Raw genomic sequence first — 16,851 nt, forward strand, 5'->3', positions numbered from 1 at the left:
CCGTTTTCCCTTCCTACCTTTAATATTTTTTCTTTGTTCTGTCGGTTTAGTGTTTTGACTATGATGTGATGTGAAGAGTTTCTTTTCTGGTCTAGTCTGTTTCATGTTCTGTAAGCTTCTTGTATGTTTATGGACATTTCTTTCATTAAGTTGATAAAATTTTCATCTATGGTTTTTTAAAAAAAATATTTTCTGGACCTTAGAGCCTGGAATCTTCTTTTTCATCAATTTCTATTATTCTTAGGTGTCATCTTTTCATGGTATCCTTGATTTCTTGGATGTTTTGTGTTTGGGACTTTTCCAATTTTACTTTTTCTTTCAGAGAAGTATAAATTTCAGCAAGTGTATCTTCAGCATTTGAGATTTTCTCTTCCATATCTTGTATTCTATTGGTGATGCATCCCTTTGTGGTTCCTGATCTTTTCTCTAAGTTCTCCAGCTACAGGGTTTTCTCTGTTTGTGTTTTCTTTATTGATTCTAATTCTGTTTTCATGCTTTGCACCTTTTTATTCATCTGTTTGAATGTGGATTCTTGTGTCTTTGATGGCTTCTAATTTTTCGTTTGTTTCCTCTCTATATGCCACTAATTGTGCCTCTATTTGTGTGGCTTTATTTGTCTGTATTTCTTCAAGAGCTTTGTTCATTTCCTCTTCATTTGCTTCTACTTGTGTGGCTATTTCTTTGAGAGATTTGTTTCTTCTTTTTGTTCCTCTAATAACTGCATAAGCATAGCTTTAAAGTAATTTTCCTGTTTCCGATTAATTAAAATATCCATTGATTTTGGGGGTTGCTGTTGGAGCCATGATGTCCTGATTTCTGTTGGGTATGTTCTTATGCCTACCTCTGGCCATCTGCTTATCTGTAACCTTCACTGTTTGTTCCTACAGTCTGTACTTCGGACTAGAACCGACTTTCTCTGGTGTCTGGAGTATTGGTCAGGAAGATGATAGAGGTCCACTGGTTTGAGAGTGTGTGTTGATGCTTCAGCTGTTCCTAAGGGAGGAAAAGCTGCTGGCACAGAATTGCTATTGTGGGGGAGCAAGCATGTGTATGTGCGTGTAAGTGTGTTCTGAAGGAGAGAGTGTTAGAGAGTGTAGGTGCTTGGGATGTGGGGGAGGGGAGCAAGTGTGGGGGGAAGTGTGGATGCTAACGCTGTTAGTGGGCACCAAAGCGACTGCCCTGAATTTCTGAATACCTCAGTGGTCTACAGTCTTTGGTGGGCCCTGTGGGCCAGACTCTGTGCTCTGTGCAGATGCTGCTTGCCAGACTCTGCACTCTGTGGCAGGCTCTGTGGGCCTGGCACTGCACTCTGTGCTAGGAGCTGTGGGCACAGTGAGCTGGACTCTCTGCCCTGAGTTGGATGCTGTGGGACTCCTTTGCCAGCTCCGTTTCCTCCAAGGAGGGAGAAGGGAGGCCTGTTGTGGGGAAATGCCCAGGGGATTGAGTGTTCTCTGTTTCAAATCTCAAGCAGGGAGTTCTGTGCTTGGAGCAGCCAGCACTGTGCTCTTTGCAAGGAGCTTCTTGCACTGTGGACCCCCTGTGCTACCTGCACTACTTGTGCTGCCTCTACTGATGTCTGTGGTGCCTCTGCCTGGGAAGTGCCTGGGAATTGAGTTCCCAAGAGAAATCCACAGAGAAGTCCGCGGTTGACCTATATCCTATTGGTCTCAGTTCAGGGTTTGTCTCCTTTCTCCCCTGAAGCCTCGGTGTTGTTGTTTTGGATTCAGCTGTCCCTCCACTCACCAATTTCAGAGTTTTAGATCCTCTACCCTCAGATACGGTGCACGCTGGTCACCTCCATCTTGGATCTTTTCCTTTATTACAGTGTTTAACTACAACGTTTCTCTGTTATTTTGCTTGGATTCCCTGTCTATTGTTGACAGTGGTTATTGTGTTCACCTACTATCAGTGTGTAAGGGTCAACATGTAATTTTAACTGTAGTAATATTTCCTTCATGAATTTAGGTGTTCTTGTGTTTGGTGCATAAATGTTTATAATTGCAGTATCTTCTTGGTGGATTCTTTTCTTTGGTAAATATGTAGTGTCTTTCCCTATCTCTTTTGACTAGTTTTCAGCTTACATCTGTTTGGTCAAATGTTAAAATTGCTTGTTATTTGATATTAAACATCTTCTTGTTTCTTGGGTCCATTCGCTTGTTTTACCATTTTCCCTACTTTTACCTAGAGATGATGTCTATTCTTTTTGGTTAGATGTGTTTTTTTGGATGCAGCAGAAAAATATGTCCTGTTTTCTAATCCAATGTGTTAGTCTGTGTCTTTTTATCAGGGAGTTGAGACTACTAATATTAAGGGTTATCAATGAGCAGTGTTTATTGATTCCTGTTATTTTGTGTATGGTTTCCCCCATATTTTGGTTTACTGTTCTAGGATTATTTATTCCTTGTGTCTTCTTGGGTGTAGTTAACTTCTTCAGATTAAAGTTTCCTTTCTAAAGCTCATCCTGAGTGAGGTAACCCAGAAGCAGAAAGACACACATGGTATATACTCACTCATATAGACATATAATATAGGATAAACCTACTACAATCTGTATACAGAAAGAAACTAATCAAGAGGGAGGACTTTGGCTAAAATTCTCAATCCCCATCCTGAAAGACAAAGAGGATGGACATCAGAAGAAGAAGAAAACAGGAAACAAGTCAGGCCCCTCCCACAGAGGGCCTCTGAAAGGCTCTGCCCTGCAGACTATCAAAGCAGATGTTGAGACTTATGACCAAGCTTTGGGCAGAGTACAGGAAATCTTTTATGAAAGAAGTGGGAAATAGTAAGATCAGGAAAGGAGAGGAGGTCCACAAGGAGAGCAACAGAACCAAAATTATGAGCACAGGGGTCTTTCCTGGGACTCATACTTCAACCAAATACCATGCATGGAGATAACCTAGAACTCTTGCACAGATGTAGCCCATGGCAGTTCAGTGTCTAAGTGGGTTCCATAGTAATGGGAAGAGAGACTGTTTCTGACATGAACTGATTGGCCTGCTCTTTGATCACTGTCCCCTGAGGGGGAGCAGTCTTACCATGGGCACTTTGACCTTCATAAATATTCATATTGTGCCTAATTTTAACAGCCTGAATTGTGTATTAAAAGAGCTTCTAGGAGGAGGAAAAAACCCTAGATCATTCTAAGAAGTAACATTTACTATACACAGATTTACAAACGCAGATTTTAGAAGAAAGTGTTATTGTTGTCATTTGGCTGGCTTGTTTGATTGTCCACACTGGAGTGGACTTCATGGTCTTGCTTACTCTCCTAATAAAAATAAACTGTGACTGCTTGTTCTGTCTGAACTGATGTAAATTCCTATTCCTTTACAGCTTAAGAAATGACTTCTGCAAACAGAATTCCTATTAGTGTCTTATTGTGTAATCTACACTGGCCTTAAATATTTTGTGTACTAGAGTAACATTCAAGTCATGAACCATGTACCTCAGTTTCCCAATTTATGGAATTACAACTTGGATAAAACTTTTTTCTAAAATTTATTTCTGTCTGATATTAATATAGTTTCTTCAATCAGCTTTTTCTTACACAGAATATGTTAACTGATGACATTAATTCTTCTAGTCAAAGAACTAGTTTATATTTAGGTTTTTATCTTTAGTTCATTCTCATTATCTCTATTTTTTATTGTAATTTTTAGTCTTTCTAGAAATATGTGCTATGGGAGTATAAGAAGGAGGAGGAAGTGGGGAAAAGATAGGTTTTTGAAAGATACAATGATATATTTGATATATCAATATACAAAATCTAAAAGATAAAATCTAAGAGAGTGAATGCAAAGAACTTTATTCACCAAAATAATCAATAGATTTGATATAATCAATAAGCAGAAAATTTATATAATTGATTATATAAAAGTAATTCATACTCATTTCATAATTTCTCTTTTGAATTTAAATCTTTTGATACCACAGTTCCGTGTATTTGAACACTTGGTTCCCTAGCTGAGAGAGGAGCTTTGACAGGACGTGACTGGAAATTGATCGGCAGGGTTGAGTTGCTTGGGACTGATGTTGAAGGAGATGCCTACTTTGTTTCCTGTGTGAACTCCACTAACTCGTTCAGCCTCCAAGACAGGAATTCTGTCACACAGATAACACCCTCGGAAAATGTGAGCCAAAATTATGCTTTCCCTTAAATATCTCTGTCAGATACTTTGTCACAACAATGAAATAAATAGCTAGTAGACATGCTAATGCATAATTTAGTACAGCACACTTGTGTTAAAATTTCAGTTTTGTAATCTGTCATATATGGCTTAACTCGTGGAAAACTAGTGGTAAAAAACTGAGAAGAACAGAATGTGGTGGTACACATATTAAATCCCTGGCCTTGGAAGGAAGGTAGAAGCAGGCAGGTCTCTGAAGCTTGAGCCAGCCTTGGCTACATAGTAAGTTTCATACTATTGTTATTAGTAAGTCCCACTACATAGTAAATAAGCTGGCAAGGACCACATAGTAAGACCCCATCTAAAAAAGAAGGTTGGGAAACAGATTTTTGCTTCAGAAGATGTCTGTTCTTTTTAATTTCTTGATTTTTTAAATCATTTCAAAGTGCTTCCGGTTTCCATTGTTTATACATTTAATTAGTCCTGTAATCAAATCTTTCCTTTTCCTCAGGTTTGGAAGGAAGTTTGTTTTCACATGTGCTTTACTTCTAATGGCTATCACTGGGACTTGTGTAGCTTTGGCTCCCACCTTCCTCATCTACTGCTCACTTCGATTCCTCACAGGGATCTCTTCCTCATCCATAAGAACAAACAGTGTTTTACTCAGTAAGTCAAAGCTTTTAATGGGCATTGTTCAAGTTTTAGGTTTGACCTGAATGTCCTTTGCACCTTTCTTAGAAGTCAAACTTCATTTTTTTTTTCTTCCAGTATTAGAATGGACAAGCCCTAAATTCCAAGCTATGGTAATGGCTTTGGCAATTTGTGCTGGGGGGATTGGACAGGTAATGTTGGGAAGCCTGGCTTTTGGTATTCGAAACTGGCACCACCTCCAGCTGGCAATGTCTGTACCAGTGTTCTTCCTCCTTATTCCCACAAGGTATGAGCCTTCTTTCTTTCTCTGTGTTATGGAATCCAGGGATGACAATGAACATGGAATCAAGACATAAGAAATGTATTTGCTTTTGACCTACACAAGACAATGTGCACTCCTTTTTGTATTTATGTAACAGGAAGACAAGCATCTGAATCAGAAAAAAATCAAGAAGGTTGAATTCAACTTGAATTTAAGACAAGCAATAAGTAGTTTTTTTTTTTTTTTTTCAATGCCGTTTATTCAGGAACATTGAACAATCCTCGGACCCCGGGGAAAGCCAGCCCACAGCTTAAATAGCCTCTGGGTAGCCAACCCAGGCGTGCCACGGGGGCAATGCAGATAGGTCCACATACATGGAAGCAAGCCAGATCCTCGGCCTTAGCCAAATGTGGAGTTGTTCGTGACAGAGAGCACTCACCATCGGGAAGGTGGAAGGCGGAAACCAGCTCCATCTTTAAGGCATAGCATTCCGCAGCTCTCTACAGTTCCCCCTTTTTGTTTTAGACGCATCAGGCAAGAGTAGAGGTCTGATCTCTGATATTAGAAATAAATTGGGACTTTGTACAGATGTTCATTTAGGTGTCATCCACCCAAAGAGCATCAGATCCGACCGATACCTTTTTCTCAGAGGCGGGAGCTGGGGCATCAACCCACATGCAATCAGACATGCTCTTCTCTGGGTCGAAAGCGGCTGACCCTGAGTGCAGTGCTTAGCCTCGCATCCTGAGCGTATCATTTTAGCTTTTTATGGTATCCAACCATGCTTGGGGAGAATGTCCTGCTTCAATGGCTGTAAAGGCCTGAATGATCATGGCTGCATCACACTGTTGTGAGACTCTAATCTTGCATATATACCACAGGCAAACCAAGGAGACCAACACCAGAAGGCCTGCTAACACTCCCATGCCCGCTCATTCCTTCAGATGATTCATGGCTGCAGCAATCCATGTTGATAATCCTGTGGCTAGTCCTGTGTCCACTCCGGTAGAATTTACTGTGACAATGGCCACTCTCAGCTGCTCCATCGTAGTATCGAAATCTCCAGTCCAATTACCTAAAATATAGCTCGACAATTGTTTAGACAGATTTGCAGCACAGGAAAAATTCTCATGTTGTATGCTAGTGACACAAAGTCCAGCATACTTTCATTGACAGCCAGGTTGAGCGATTTGCCATAATAAGTAGTTTTATAAAATCATAATCATACATATGTATAATAAAAGACATGCATTTTCTGACAAATACTTATTCTTTGAAAATTCTGTTTACCTGTGAGTTCACTGTTTCGTTTGTTAGCTGGGTAAAATTTACAACATTACATTGTATTCATATTACTTAAAAATAGTAAGCACTTTCAGTATATCAAAGAATTGAATGTGGTATGTTTACAGTAAAAAAACGTGTACTGATTGATATTCAAATTTTACTATGCACAAGTTTATTTTATTCACTACAGGAAAAAATACAAAAAGCAGAAATTAGCAATTAGTCTTTACCAGAATGTTCTTGGTCTTTCTGTCTGTCTTTGCTACTAAGTCTAAGTTATGCAATTAGTAACAGAATAAATATTTCAAGATCAGATTGCCTCTGCTGTAGTTTGTAGTTTCACGAGTGGCTTTGCAAACAAAAGTGCTTTCAAAATTATGGTGACTTTAATATTAAATAAAAGACAAATAAATTAAGTTTATTTTCTTTTTTAATTTTAATTTTTTATATGAATTATAGTTTATTCACTTTGTATCCCAGCCGTAGCCCCCTCCCTCATTCCCTCCCAGTCCCACCTTCCCTTCCTCATCTCCTCCCATGCCCCTCTACAAGTCCACTGATAGGGGAGGTCCTCCTCCCCTTCCATCTGACCCTAGACTATCAGGTCAGGTCTCATCAGGACAGGCTGCATTGTCTTCACAACTGTTTAATGAAGGATAATCATGGCTTCTCCAGTTTAAAGCTGTAGGCAGAATGGCTCATTTCTCTCACTGCCTTTTTGGATTCCCTTGCTTTACACACACACACACACACACACACACACACACACACGATTTAAAAGTGCTTTGATGAGGGAGGGGCATAGGAGAAGAAGGAGGGAGAGTGGGAATGGGAGGGGGTGAGGAGGGGGTTACAGCTGGGATACAAAGTGAATAAACTGTAATTAATAAAAATAAAATAAAAATTAAAAAGTGCTTTGATGCCATAAATAGAGGAGGCATATTTATTTAGGAAGAACTTTAAAATGCTTAGATGAGTTCATACAGAAAAGAGGGAGAGTCCTCTGACAGGCTCTTCCATATCACTATCCTCACAACATAGCCATCAAAATTATGGCAATGCTGTCTCCATTTTATGGATTAGAAATAAAGGTAGAGCTAGTTTGCTCTTGTGGCCAGAAACTATTACTTGTTAAAAGTAGAAATGACTGGACTTTGAATGATAGAATTGTTTTATAAAATTTGTTCAGCTGTATTCTTTTAGCATAAGAACAAAGTAGGTATAAATATTTACATTAACAAGGAACTTGGAAAGTGTCTATACAAATGTTTCTCATGTTGCAGTTCTGTGAACTCCATGTAAATAAATATCCAGGGAAGAGTGGACAGAACAACATGATTCCGGGTCAGCATTCTGGAAGTGTAGTTGTAATGCAGGCATGAATTATTTCCCATTTTCCTAGTGAAGTTACAGACAGTTTATGATTATATTTATCAATATAATTGAATAAGTGATAGGTATTAAGTGAAAGAATATAATTGTTCAAGGATAAGTGTGGTTTTAAAACTGATAAATATTAATTGTCGTTTAGGTATTAAGTGAAAGAATATAATTGTTCAAGGATAAGTGTGGTTAAAAAATGATAAATATTAATTGTGGTTTAAAAAAATGTAAGATAATTAAGAATTATCCAATGTCTTGAGCAGGTGGCTGTCAGAGTCAGCTCGGTGGCTGATTGTGACCAACAAACCCCAGAAAGGCTTAAAGGAACTTAGAAAAACTGCACAAATGAATGGAATAGAGAGTTCTGGAGATGTCCTAACCATAGAGGTAAGTAAGTATAAGAGAGCTGTTTATGACACACACACACATTAAAAAAAAAATCCACAAACTTGATATATGTAGAAGTTAGTGCCCAAGATACAGTGTGTAGTGACTAAAAACACTGTAGAAGGATGTTTTATTAAAAAAACATTAAAATCACTACTGTTTTCCTTCATTTTGTTTCTTGAATTTTGCGCTGATTATTGCTTTGTTTAACCTGATACAAGCTAAAGTCATCTGGGAAGAGGGACTTTGAAGTTAGAAAATGCCTCTATCAGATTGGCATGTGGGCAACTATATTAAGGGCCTTTGCTTGATGTGGGAGGGCCTAGCTCCCTGCGGGTTGTGTTGGCCCTGAGCACGAAGTTCTGTGCTATATAGGAAATTAAGCTGAGAGAACCAAGAAGAGCAAGGCAGTAAGCGGCATTCCTCATGGACTTTTCTTTAGTTCCTGTTTCCAGGTTCCTGCCTCAAGTTTCCACCCTGACTTTCCTTCATGGTATCTTGTAAGCTGTAAGATGAAATAACCCTTTCTTTTTCAAGTTGTTTTTTTTTGTTGTGGTGTTTATCACAGCAATAAAAAAACAAACTGCGGAAAATTTTATTTTTAGAACCTTCTCCATGGGGGTTTATTTATTTATTTTTAACTTTTTGTTAGAATATATCAGTTATATGTCGTATTGGTTTTCATTTTGACAGCTTCGTACATGTACATAGTGTATTTTTATCATTTTAAAAAACCATGCCATGGAAGTGTTAGCAGGCCTTCTGGTGTTGGTCTCCTTGGTTTGCCTGTGGTATATATGCAAGATTAGAGTCTCACAACAGCGTAATGCAGCCATGACCATTCAGGCCTTTACAGCCATTGAAGCAGGACAGTCTCCCCGAGCATGGTTGGCTACCATAAAAAGCTAAAATGTTACGCTCTGGATGTGAGGCTAAGCACTGCACTCAGGGTCAGCCGCTTTCGACCCAGAGAAGAGCATGTCTGATTGCATGCGGGTTGATGCCCCAGGTCCCACCTCTGAGAAAAAGGTATCGGTCGGATCTGATGCTCTTTGGGTGGATGACACCTAAATGAACATCTGTACAAAGTCCCAATTTATTTCTATTATAGAGATCAGACCTCTACTCTTGCCTGATGCGTCTAAAACAAAAAGGGGGAACTGCAGAGAGCTGCATAATGCCGTGCCTTAAAGATGGAGCTGGTTTCCGCCTTCCACCTTCCCGATGGTGAGTGCTCTCTGTCACAAACAACTCCACATTTGGCTAAGGCTGAGGATCTGGCTTGCTTCCATGTATGTGGACCTATCTGCATTGCCCACGTGGCACGCTGGGGTTGGCTACCCAGAGGCTATTTAAGCTGTGGGCTGGCTTTCCCCAGGGTCAGATGATTGTTCAAGGTTCCTGAATAAAATGCATTGAAAAAAAAAAAAAACCATGCCAACTCAATTTTCTTACTGTCACACTTCTTATGATCCCTTTTTTTAAAATCCCAAATAGTCTATATTAATCTCTAATCTCTCTCTCCCCTCTTTGCATAAGTAATTTCAATTAAAGTTTCTTGCAGAAGCATTGTGAATTGTGAAGATTTAATTACAATAACGTGGGCAACTTAATACAAGACTACACCATTTCTCCCAGCAGCCATTAACTCATAAACTCCCCACACATCTTCAGGAGGGATTTATGAGCCTTTCCTCATTAGCAATAGCCAACTACCTGTAAATCCTCAAGGACAGTCAGGACGCCATGAACTTCTCTACTCCTCAAAATGGAAGTGTATGGGCCTATTCTCTTGCAGGTCTTATGCATAGCTGCTGAGAGCTTAAAATCCACTAGCCTGCCAGGTGGTGGTTCCTTTAATCCCAGCACTTGGGAGGCAGAGGTGGGTGGATCCCTGAGTTCAAGGACAGGTAAGGCTACACAAAGAAACCCTGTCTCAAACAACAACAACAACAACAACAACAACAACAAAAATTCACTAGCCATGCCATGTCAAGAAGACAACACTACACATTATTTTACTTCTACTGCCTTTTGTCTTTTCTTTGTCCCCACTTTCATAATGTTCCATGAACTTTTGGAAGAGGTGCTATAGATATCCCATTTGTGCCTGAATATTGAACAGTAGCTTATTCTCAGGACACTGACCAATTTTGACACTGTAGAACTTCCACCAACTGCAGAAAAATATGCTTCTCTAACTAAAACAAACATTTGGAAGGCAATTCAATTAGAATATCATCTCTATTTGCAAAATAACTATAATAAACCACTAAGGTCTGTGACATCCACAGTCATGGGCTTATGACAGGGTTTAAAACACCAATATAAATTTCCTCCCATTAAAAGGCCTCAAGTGTCTGGTTACCATCATAACAGTGATAACATTGATACAGCAGTGAGTACATCTTGCCAGCCAAGGATCAGTCATGTATTATAAATATTAACAGATGAGTAAAATTATGATGACAATTCTCCAGAGCAGCCTACATAGCACCTCCCAGTACTGTGATAGCTTTCCAACAGGGAGGAAATTTCCAAAAATAGTTCTAGCTTGATTTCCTTATATTCTGCAATTGTATAGTATACTAGATAGATTCTTAGCATTAGTTCTGTTGGGAAAGTTAAATGAACTCATGTGGTGGTTAATTTGATTATAAACTTGGCAATATCTAGAATATCCTAAGAGATAAATTCTCAGGCATACCGGTGTTTGAACATTTCTATTAGGTTAGCCTTTTGGAATAACTGCTCTTGGGAACATCTTGATTAGATTAACTGAAGTAAGAAAACATCCAAAAAATGACGACAACAACATTCCTTGGGCTTGGGTCCCCAATTAAATAAAAAGGAGGAATTTAGCTGACCATGAGCATTCATTGCTCTGTGCTTCTCACATGTAATTACAATATGATCTGATGCATTGTATTTCCCCAGATGCTACCATGATTTCCCCATCATAAAAGATTATACCTACAAATTATGAGCTCAGAGAAATACTTCTTATGTTGCTTTTGTCAGAGTACCTTAATCACAGCAACAGTAAAAGCAAACAATAGAGAAAATAGTACCAAGGATGGGGTCATTGCTGTGATAAAGCTTAACCAGGCAGTCCTTAGATCTTTGAAACTCATTTGTGGGAAGAATTTGAAAGACTTTGGAACTTTGGGCCACAAATTTCTCTGAATAGTATAAGCTGAGGTCAACAGCTTATATTATACTGTACTGTACTATACTATAACCATTCTGGTGGGACCTGGAAAAATGAGAATACTGACAGACATATGGGGATTAGAGCAGGACCCATGAGGTTTAAAAGTTAACAGTGACTATATCCAGAATGAGCATAGTGTCATTAATGTGATAGTTTTACTAAGACTCTGGATTTATTCTCCCCATATCATGAGAATTTGCATAAAGTGAACCTTAAAGATAATGTACGAATATGTTTGATGGAAAAATGTTAAAACAGAAAAAGATCTCAGATTATTCTATGGCTAGTCTTTACTGCATTATACAGGTCTGAGTAGACAAAGAGAAAAAGTTGAGCAGTTTGTCAAGAAGCAAAGAAATTTATTAATTTACCTATGTTGGAACATCCCTGAAGCTCTGAAGCTAACTTGATCATGATGATTTTTAATTCTGTTGGCCATTATTTTTTTGAGAATGTTTTGGTATCAGGGTCATTCTGGCTTCATAAAAAACTTTGTAAGCTATTCTTACTCTTCTACTTTATGGAATAATTTGAATGATTCTGGGGTTAGTTTTTCTTTAAATGTTGGGGATTCAACAGTGAATCCATGTGAACCTTGGAACCTTTATAATATCTGTTTAAATTATTCATTTTATCTTGTTTTAATTTTGGTAGGCCATATGTATCTATAATTTTACCTATGTTTTTAGATTTTATTATTTTTTGGTACATTGGTTTTGTAGTGCGTCTTTTTTGATTTTCTGAGTTTTATTAGTATCAGTTTAGTATCTCCCTCAAAGATCTATCTACCTTTGTCAATTCAGACCTTACCTCTTTCTTTTCATTAACATGAATAAGATTTCATTAGTCTTGTTTATCTTTTTTGTTTTTTAAATTTTTATTTATTTATTTAGTTTTTTGTTTTATTTTTTGTTTATCTTTTTCATTTTTATTATTAGTTACATTTTATTAACTCTGTATCCTAAATGTATTCTGCTCCCTCATTCCCTCCCAACCCGACCCTCCCTCCCTCATCTCCTTCCTGCCCCTTTCCAAGTTCACTGATAGGGGAGGACTTCCTCCCCTTTCATCTGACCCTGGTTTATCAGGTATCTTCAGGACTGGCTGCAAAGTCCTCCTCTGTGGCCTAGCATGGCTGCTCCTCTCTTGAGGAGTGAGGAGGTCAAAGAGCCTGACATTGAGTTCATGTCAGAAATAGTCCCTGCCCCCCTTACTAGGGAAACCCACTTAATTACTGAGCTACCACGGGCTACATCCAAGCAGAGGTTCTAGGTTATATCCATACATAGTCCTTGGTTGGATAAACAGTCTCATATAAGACCCCTGTGCCCAGATATATTTGGTCCTTGTGGAGCTCCTATCCTCTCCACATCATACTAACTCTCCCTTCTTTCATATGATTCCTGGCACTCTGCCCAAGGTTTGGTTATGAGTCTTAGTATCTTCTTTGATACATTGCTATGTAGAGTCTTTCAGAGGCCCTCTGTGATAGGCTCCTGTCCTGTTACTTGTTTTCTCCTACGTCCAATGCCCATCCATTTGTCTTTCTAAGCGAGGATTGATCATCTTACCCTGGGTCTTCTTTCTTGTTTATCTTCTTTAGGTGTATAGATTTCATTATGTTTATCATATCTTATAGGTCTATATAAGTGAGTATATACCATGTATATCTTTCTCCTTCTGGGATAACTCACTCAGAATGATCTTTTCTAGATCCCACCACTTGCCTGCAAATTTCATGATATCCTCCTTTTTGATTGCTGAGTAGTATTCCGTTGTGTAAAAATACCACCATTTCTGTATCCATTCCTCCGTTGATGGACATCTGGGTTGTTTCCAGGTTATGGCTATTACAAATAAAGCTGCTACAAACATGGTTGAGCAAATGTCTTTATTGTGTACTTGAGCCTTTTTTTTTGGATATATGCCTAGGAGTGGTATAGCTGGATTTTGAGGAAGCGCTATTCCTAATAGTCTGAGAAACTGCCAGATTGATTTCCAGAGTGGTTGTACAAGTTTACATTCCTACCAGCAGTGAAGGAGGGTTCCCCTCTCTCCACATCCTCTCCAGCATGTGTTGTCACTTGAGTTTTTAATCTTAGCCATTCTGCTGGGTGTGAGGTGAAATCTCAGGGTTGTTTTGATTTGCATTTTCCTGATGACTAAGGATGTTGAACATTTCTTTAAGTGTTTCTCTGCCATTTGATATTCCTCTATTGAGAATTCTCTGTTTAGCTCTGTTCCCCATTTTTAAATTGGGTTAATTGATTTGTTGCTGTTTAACTTCTTGAGTTCTTTATATATATTGGATATTAGCCCTCTGTCAGATATAGGGTTGGTGAAGATTTTTTCCCAATCTGTAGGCATTCGTTTTGCTTTGATGATGGTGTCCTTTGCTTTACAGAAGCTTTTCAGTTTCATGAGGTCCCATTTATTGATTGTTGCTCTTAGAGCCTGTGCTGTTGGTGTTCTGTTCAGGAAGTTGTCTCTTGTTCCAATGAGTTCAAGGCTCTTCCCCACTTTTTATTCTAACAGGTTTAGTGTGTCTGGTTTTATATTGAGGTCTTTGATCCCCTTGGACTTTACTTTTGTGCAGGGCATAAGTATGGATCTATTTGCATTTTTCTACATGTAGACATCCAGTTAGACCAGCACATTTGTTGACGATGCTATCTTTTTTCCATTGTATGGTTTGGCATCTTTGTCAAAGATCAGGTGTCCATAAGTGTGTAGGTTTATTTCTGGGTGTTCTATCTGATTCCATTGATCCACCATTCTGTTTCTATGCCAGTACCATGCAGTTTTTAGTATTGTTGCTCTATAGTACAGCTTGAGATCAGGGATGGAGATACTTCCTGAAGATCTTTTATTGTAGAGGATTGCTAGGAAATCATGAAATTTGCAGGTAAATGGTGGGAAGTAGAAACAATCATCCTGAATGAGGTATCCCAGAAGCAGAAAGATACACATGGCATATACTCACTCATAAGTGGATATTGGACATATAATATAGGATAAACATACTAAAATCTGTACACCTAAGGAAGCTAAACAAGAAGGAGGACTCTGGCTAAGATGCTCAATCCCCATTCAGAAAGGCAAAGAGGATGGACATCAGAGGGAGAAAATAGGGAACAGGACACGTGCCTACCCAGAGGGCCTCTGAAAGGATCTACCCTGCAGGGTATCAGAGCAGATGCTGAGACTCATAGCCAATCTTTGGGCAGAGTGCAGGGTCTTATGAAAGAAGAGGGAAATAGTAAGACCTGGAGAGGACAGGGGCTCCACAAGGAGAGCAACAGAACCAAAAAGTTTGGGCACAGGGTTCTTTTCTGAGACTGATACTCCAGCCAAGGACCACCCAGGGAAATGGCCTGGAACCCATGTACAGATGCAGCCCATGGCAGTTGAGTGTCCAGGTAGGTTCCATAGTAATGGGAACAGGGACTGTTTATGATATGAACTGATTGGTCTGCTCTTTGATCACCTCCCCTTGAGGGGAGAGCAGCCTTACCAGGCCACAGAGGAAGACAATGCAGCAACTCCTGTGGAGACCTGATAGACTAGGATCAGAGGAAAGCAGAGGAGAACCTCCCCTATCAGTGGACTGGGGGAGGGCACAGGTGGGGATGAGGGAAGGATGGTGAGATTGGGAGGGAAGGAGGAAGGGGGCTACAGGGGTGATATAAAGTGAATGAACTGTAATTAATAAAAATAAAAATAAATTATAAAAAGTATCAGCTGACATCAGGCTCAGATACCATGTCATGCAAATTCATCTGCTGTATGTGAAACATGGGACCATATTCTAAATGAGTCTTCACTTGTTTTCCTAATATGTATCTATAACCCTTACCTGCCTTTCAATATTCTACATCCAACTATAGTCACCTGCTTAACATGTCCTCACCATAAAGTTTTCTTTTACTACTGGGCTCACTTTTCTCACTACTTCTATGCCTGCAATTATTTTCTTGATGTCCATATATTGTTCACGTGCAGCGATTATTGATCTAGTTCTCTATAGGTTACCATACTGCCTCACAATATTTATTATTTTGTGACAACCATTCATTGATGTTGTTGAAGGTTGTGAGAACCGCAATGAAGGATGAGCTAGAGTCAGCCCAGACAAAACCTTCCCCACTGGACCTGTTCTATATACCCAACTTGCGCAAGCAGATCTGCCTCCTATCCTTTGTGAGGTAGGCTTTACATTGAGTCTCTTAAAAAGTTGTAGTGACGCTTCATGCTTTTAATCCAGCACTCAGAAGGCAGAGGCAGGCAGATCTCAATGAATTTGAGGCCAGCCTAGCCCACATATGGAGTTCAAGGTCAGTTCTGTCTCAAAACCAGTGTAGGTATAAATAATAACAGATTTGGAGATAAGTGATGAGGAATTTCTACAGCTGGAGAGATCCAAAGGGTTTGGACTATAATAACCGAGTGAATTGTGGTGAAGCTTTATTACCTGAATTCGTTGTTTAGAACTTCAGCCATGGAAAAACTTGGAATCTAAGCTTCCTAATTTTCTGTTTCCATTTCAGATGAAATGGAACTTTAAACATCAAATATATGAGTATACACATATCAATGGATATATGTAGATTTAAAGTTATGACTTTCATTAAGATCAAGATGTAAGAAAAACCTTAAAACCCAGATGGATCCAGTTTGTATCCCAAGAATTCCCTAACCCTTTAAAGAGTTGAACAATGATGATACCTTTGTAATCATAGATTTTTTTATAACTACAAAATTATTTAAAGTTTCCAGAAAACAGATGCCTCAATATTTTAATAACCAAAACGAGCTGCCTGAATTAACTATGTTATCATGTGTTGGGCAACCACTCCAAACCTTATGATATGACTTTCTTGTTTCCTACAGGTTTGTGTCATTAATATCTGTTTTAGGTCTGCTCTTCCACCTCCAATACCTGAGCAGTAATGTGTTCCTACAGCAGTGTCTCTATGGTGTGGTGTCCATCCCAGCCAATGTTCTTGGAAAATTTTCAATGAACTACATGGGCCGCAGAATAACCCAACTGATTTTCATGTCTCTGTTTGGAATCTCCATTCTGGTCACCATATTTTTGCCTCAAGGTAAGAAAAGAACACAGGATGAACAAAGATAATGCATTCATCCTTTTTCTCAGGAATTTTCAGATCTTATCTTAAATCAGGAAAAAAGAATCCCATGAATTAGCTGTAAGCAGTCTAGGCATTGAGATCACATTATTTCATTAGGATACTGGGATAACTGTCAAAGTTTCAGTAAAATTTGGTTAAGATACTTGTGTTTATTGTCTGCAAGAAGTGCCTTAGAACTAGCTCCTTATTCTTAAATGTTTTTAGGTTGATAATGGATCAGTCATTGGTAAATTATAATTTTCACAGCAATTATATAGATTAAGGTCTTATAATTCTGACCGAAACACACTGTTACTTCATCTGTCCCACAGGGCCTCATTGTTTTACCTTCAATGACAGTTTATTTTCTCAACTGTGTGTATCTACTCCGATTCTCATTTTATA

General features: G+C 38.9%; 1 protein-coding gene across 1 annotated transcript in view; it reads left to right on the plus strand.

Annotated features, from left to right (window-relative positions):
* The window catches only part of LOC110551607 (solute carrier family 22 member 19-like), a 37,911-nt gene that overhangs the window by 15,469 nt on the left and 5,591 nt on the right, over positions 1-16,851 (plus strand). Inside the window, exons 3-7 of the mRNA XM_021642299.2 lie at positions 4,642-4,796; positions 4,899-5,067; positions 7,977-8,100; positions 15,404-15,519; positions 16,205-16,419. Coding sequence (XP_021497974.1) covers positions 4,642-4,796; positions 4,899-5,067; positions 7,977-8,100; positions 15,404-15,519; positions 16,205-16,419 — 779 coding nt within the window. The remainder of the gene's footprint in view (positions 1-4,641; positions 4,797-4,898; positions 5,068-7,976; positions 8,101-15,403; positions 15,520-16,204; positions 16,420-16,851) is intronic.

Source organism: Meriones unguiculatus, chromosome 1, assembly GCF_030254825.1.
Source record: "Meriones unguiculatus strain TT.TT164.6M chromosome 1, Bangor_MerUng_6.1, whole genome shotgun sequence".
Lineage (NCBI taxonomy): Eukaryota > Metazoa > Chordata > Mammalia > Rodentia > Muridae > Meriones > Meriones unguiculatus.